The sequence below is a fragment of the Phragmites australis genome, chromosome 1 (assembly GCF_958298935.1).
Source record: "Phragmites australis chromosome 1, lpPhrAust1.1, whole genome shotgun sequence".
Classification (NCBI taxonomy): Eukaryota; Viridiplantae; Streptophyta; class Magnoliopsida; order Poales; family Poaceae; genus Phragmites; species Phragmites australis.
Genome location: NC_084921.1, coordinates 49,609,844 through 49,615,189, shown reverse-complemented (window position 1 = coordinate 49,615,189; position 5,346 = coordinate 49,609,844). Strand labels below are relative to the sequence as shown.

General features: G+C 47.1%; 1 protein-coding gene across 1 annotated transcript; it reads right to left on the bottom strand.

The window, feature by feature from the left end:
- Nucleotides 1–1,285: 1,285 nt before the first annotated feature.
- On the bottom strand, nucleotides 1,286–3,514 carry LOC133885727 (transcription factor MYB119-like). The gene is made up of 4 exons (XM_062325468.1): nucleotides 3,410–3,514; nucleotides 2,846–3,252; nucleotides 2,629–2,755; nucleotides 1,286–2,050 (listed from the first exon to the last, which is right to left on the bottom strand). The coding sequence occupies exons 1-4, from the start codon at nucleotides 3,512–3,514 to the stop codon at nucleotides 1,286–1,288; spliced, it is 1,404 nt and encodes a 467-aa protein (XP_062181452.1).
- Between the last annotated feature and the right edge of the window lie 1,832 nt (nucleotides 3,515–5,346).

Here is a 5,346-nt window from a genome sequence, read left to right as displayed (position 1 = left end):
AATGGTGCACATTAGAAATTGAATCGTGGCCTTAATGATGGTTAAGTACGAACCAATGGTAACTGGTGTTTATAAATCCTAAACGTCGCGTGGGGACAAAATCGTCAACCCAGTAAAATAAAAAGAGTCAAATGACCAGAGGGGGCTATTTGCTAAAAGGTAAAACGGTCACTAGAGGTCTTCAACGGGCCGAAGGGGACGATGTTCGATCATACCATTTGATCCACAGGTTTGGACCCATGGGGGGCTACTGTTTGGGAATGGTCTCACAGGTCCCCTTCAGATGGTGAGTCAAAAACCTCTGGTGAATACTATTTACTGACAAAGAATACAGTTATATTATTTCAGGAAATGCTTGATGACAAACGGACCCTTCGGACAAACGACTCAGGCCTTCAGAGGCCGAACGAAGGCCTCCCCACGTCGTCCTGAGGAAATCCCCCCGAAGAGAGCGCCGAAGCTATCATCACAGGCGAAGCCTCTGGTGGGCCTTCGGAGGTCAACCGAAGGCCAAACACGATGCCACGACGAAGCCAACCGAAGGTACACCAAAGTTCCCATCTACGATAGACCTTCGGGTGCTCGAGTGAAGGGGCGGTGTTCGCTGGAATCCGAGGACGGTGAAGGGTATAATTGTAAATATGCTAATGTACTTAGGATTGTACTAAAATACTCTCGAATATGCTGGGAATGTGGTAATTAGAGGAGTAAAATTGTAAATTATAATCGGAAGTGATTAAGTATGGACTATAAATAGACTATTACTGTAACTGAAAATAGGATGGCATTAACGGTATTGTATAGTTTTACATAAGCGTGTCATACTGTTCCTTCTGAGAAGCCAAAGACCCGGCCGTCCTTGTGTTCGTTAACCCTAATTCCCAACACATAAGCAGCATCAAAGCTATAGTATTTAAACCGGGGGAGAGGAAACGGGATCGAAGTGCTGCAACCTGCAAGCCCAACCAACTCTCGACTTCGTTTTTGCACGCGCCCGGGCGAGCAGAAAAGCGAGCCTCCGCGCCTCGCCCTTCACCATCCCCACACGCAGTGGATCGATGATCTATCCCATCCAAGAAGCAAAACTCGCTGTGCATCTCAGGCGCTATACGTGCAAGTTCAACAAAATGGTATAAAATGGAACACATGCTGATGTCTGAAAGAGTTAAGTACAACCGAATTCTTACAGTTCCATACCAAAATCTAAATCAGGAAGCAAATACATGCCGAGCATGCACGAAAACATTCTCACCGCTACGAATTAAGGCATCTCGATCATTCTGTCTCACATGAACCTGGTTAAGTCAAGAGTGACCTCGTCTTTGGACGGCGTCAGGAATTCCCTTGACGCCAGCTCAACGACATCGTCGGTGGCCTCCGGATCACCACTGCCGCCGGCGCTGCTTGGCCCAGCCTCGCTGTAGTAGGCATTTCCATTGGCATTGGTGGAAGATTCACATGCGTCGTAGTATCTGCCAAGCTCACCGTGCATCGTGGGGTAGTCAGCGAATGCATAGTTCAAGCTGGTATACGCATGCTGATGAGGGTCTTGACTCGCCAGTTGGAGCTGCGGTGCCGGCCCTGGAACGTACATCGGATAGCTCAGGCAGTAGTACACCTCCTGCGGATCACTGCTGGCGTTCAGGTCCGGCAGCAGCGGCATGTTGAGATTTATCGTGCTCAGCTGGTTCGCGTTCGCCAACCCGGTCGAGTTGGCGGCGGTGAAGTTCATCCCCATTTCGGCCGGGTTGGAGCCAGCTGCTGGCGTGGGCACGGCCGGCGGCAGCACCGTAGGCTCGGTGGCCTGCTGGTTCAGGCTGCGGATGTACTCTTCCAGGACAGAAAATTGGCCGGGTGGCGCCTGCTCGCTCTTCTTCTTCTTCAATCGGCGCTTTGCCTTCAGGCTGCGCTTGGTCGCGTTCCAGTGGTTCTTGACGGCGTTCTCTGATCGTCCCGGGAGGTACCTTGCGATCGTTGACCAGCGGTTTCCGTAGTATTTGTGTGCGTCGATAAGCATCAGGTCGTCCTCCTCGGTCCATACATCATTTTGCTGTGAAAAGTTAATGTGCACGAATGATATGTAAAATATCAAGTGTACAGTGTACCTGAAGAACATATCCACTGCACCTTTAGCCATTTTTATCGACATACATGTATGCCACAGTTTTGGAACATATCTTTAGTAAGGACATGTTTAGAAATAAGAGGGGGGGGGGGGGGGGTTCAGGGATTTAAACTACATACTTAAGATTTCAACCAAATTATAGAATATCAAGATTCAAAGTTTACACATAGCAGAAAAGAACGAAAGGCTAGCTTGGAACAATTTAGTCACTAACTTCTTCCCTAGGGACATGACACAAAAAAGAACACATGCATGATCAATTAGTGGCTTTGATGAGGAAATGGCCGCACCTGTTAATAAAAATAAATACATGCAACACCAGAACTAATCCTTGAGGTTTAATACCCTTATCTCAAATGGTGGACGAAAAAAAAAAATGGTGGGACGAAACGTTCAACACTGTTTGCACGTATGGATCACAAGAAATTCCTTATTTCATAGAGACATTCCCAGAGTTTAAGGAGACTAACAGGTAAAGCATCAAGAAAAACAGGGGATCGGACCTTGATGTCAGGTCGTAGATGGTTGATCCATCTCTCACGGCATTGCTTCCCGATCCGGCCGGGGAGAGATTGCGCTATCACCGACCACTTCTGCTCGCCGTGCTGCTGCACCTTGTCTTTCAAGATGCTGCCGAGAAGCAATTAAACACATGGATCAAATAATTCAAGAAGCTGCAGACGAGAGAAAGAAAAAGAAAACCCGATCCGGCTTTGTTACTTGTCCTCTTCCAATGTCCACGATCCCTTGAACGGCGCTGGTTTGCCGTTGCTTCCGGTTTGCGGCTGCCGAGCCGCCGCAACGTCAACGGGAACGGCACCAAGGGCGTTGTAGCCGACGGCTGCAAGCGCCCCCTCCGGCATTTCGAACCCCGCCGGAGCCATGCCTATCCAGTCCACGAGGGAGCTCACGTCGACGGGAACGCCCATGAGTTGAGCACCACCAGAGTGCACAGCAGCAGGCGCCACGTCGTTCTGGAAGCGGGCACCGCCATAGCCAGAGCTCCCGAGGTACCTCACCGTCCTCCCGTCCGCCGTCAGCGGCGGCGCGTGCACCTGGTTGATGAAGAAGGGATTATCGGCCGCCATCAGCACGACCTCCGAGGTTGGAAGCAAGGATTGTAGAGTCTGAAATTTCGGGGTGAGTGTGAGAGTCAGAAGAACTGAAGAACTGACTGTGAGATTGAGCAAAGATACACTGAGGCAAGTGGAGATGGAGACCCAGCACACAGGGGTGATATAGAGAAGATCGGAGCTGGATCAGCCGTTTATCTCCGTGGCTCACTTTCGCATCCAACGACAGAAAACTGCCCAAAACTGTAACGTTCCAGCTCTTCATTTTCTTCGCCTGGGCCTCAGAAAGGTATGGGTTCCGGACGCCTTCTGCCATTGGCCCATGCACACCCACAACAGTATCAAGTAACCAATTCAGCGGCCCAAGTGTTATGTTTTGCCACACAACGATGATCCGTGTAATGTCCTTGATGAGCAAGTGTATTTTTTCGGGACTTCTACATTACAGTCGGGTGTCAAAATACTGGCCGTGCGTGCTTTTCACTTCCCGCACGGCCGGCCGTTTTTTTTAAATTGAACTTAATTAGGCTATTTTTTTTAAAGCTGAAGTTAATTAATCTATTTTCCCTTTACATGCGAGCAGAACAAGCGGCATGTGTTTTTTTTTTTTTAAATTTTGAGCCTTGTGCGTGCATGTAAAACTAGGTGCAAGTGTGAATACATGAAAAGTATGATTTAATAAATTTTGAATGTTTATATTTGCTCAATCGTATATCTAATTTATAATTCGTTTGTATCATGATAATTCTTACATTTTTATTAACAAAATAAGATATGCACTGCTTATATTTTAACGTAAAATTCTTGAAGAGACACAAATTACTTACACTATAGAGAGCAAGTTTTTGAGAAATTATAATTAAGTTATAATGAATTTGGAAGCATTTTTCCAACCAAGTTGTTTTTGAAAAAAGAAATCATCCAAATATAGAGAACAAGTTTTTGAGAAATTATAAGCAAGTTATAATGAACTTGGAAGCATTTTTTCAACCAAGTTATTTTTTTAAAAAAAGAAATCATCCAAATATACTCAAGTGGGGTATAGTTTTGAAACACTCATCGCAAGGAACGGGTGACGATGCACAACTCCCATTCCCCACCAGGGCCCACCTCCTCTGCTATCGCCGAGCTCCGGTGATGAGGACATCACTCTTTCGGATACACACACACCGAGTATTCCTCCAACAATAGGTCCATTGACATGAGTTCGTGCACGTCAACTAAATCATGAGGTGAGCTCGTTCCTTAGTGTTCCTTTATATTTTGATGAGGATGGAATGCTACTGAATAATTGTGATGTATTGTTACTTAGGAACACGGGAGAAGAACAGCAAGGGCGCCCAAGCCAAGGTGGAGGTCCAATCCAGTTCGAGTCCGTTTCGGAGTCCAGGACCAGTCCGCACTAAAATCGTCGCCCAGGACGCATACGGACTCCGTTTTTGACGTTCTATACATGGTTGGAAAGCTAAGGAGATAAGCTTTCCAACGATACTGGTCCCATATCCAAATTCTTTCTGAGTCAACGGAAATCGTCGAAATAAGTGGACGTCCAGAATCTGTCAGGGTGCTGTGCCACCATCTTTTGGCCGTTGGGCCGTGTATCATGTTGGAGTCCAATAGGGACGCGTCCAGGGGTCCTTGGCCGACCCTAGTCTTTTATATACAGTAGTCGCCGCCCTAATTATGGTTGGATTTTGCTTAGACATTGATCTACACACAGTTGTGAGATTTTCGCTCTTGTTCCGGACCGACTAGGCCGCCGCAAGTGTTTGTGGAACCCCGACTTCGAGTGCTTGAATTCAATTCGCAATATTTCAGATTGCATCTTCTACGTTCTTGCTTGTGTTCTTGGTACGCTTGCAGGGATTGAGCCTTCTTGGCGAGGTCAACCGCGCGACACGGTTGATAACCATCGGAGCTGTGGTGTAGTGATTGCAAGGGAGACGATCTGTTCGGGTCGAAGCCTTTGGATCATCAACGTCGAGTTCTCCACCCACCGACTTATCACTACCTATCAGAAGATCAGGCCAACATTGCTCATCATCCGGCCACTTGGAAGACCTTTCTTTGCACAGGATCTAATCGTTTGTGCATCAAAATCACAAAAGTTGAGGAAAATCACTAAAGTTGGTTCATAGGTAAAAAATA

Bases quoted from the DNA above. Each gene is read 5' to 3' on its own strand.
- LOC133885727 (XM_062325468.1), bottom strand. From the start codon at position 3,514: ATGGCAGAAGGCGTCCGGAACCCATACCTTTCTGAGGCCCAGGCGAAG. The intron at 3,253-3,409 runs GTGAGCCACGGA...CCGAAATTTCAG, and splicing joins TTCTGTCGTTGGATGCGAAA to ACTCTACAATCCTTGCTTCC. The intron at 2,756-2,845 runs GTAACAAAGCCG...GCTTCTCGGCAG, and splicing joins TGGACATTGGAAGAGGACAA to CATCTTGAAAGACAAGGTGC.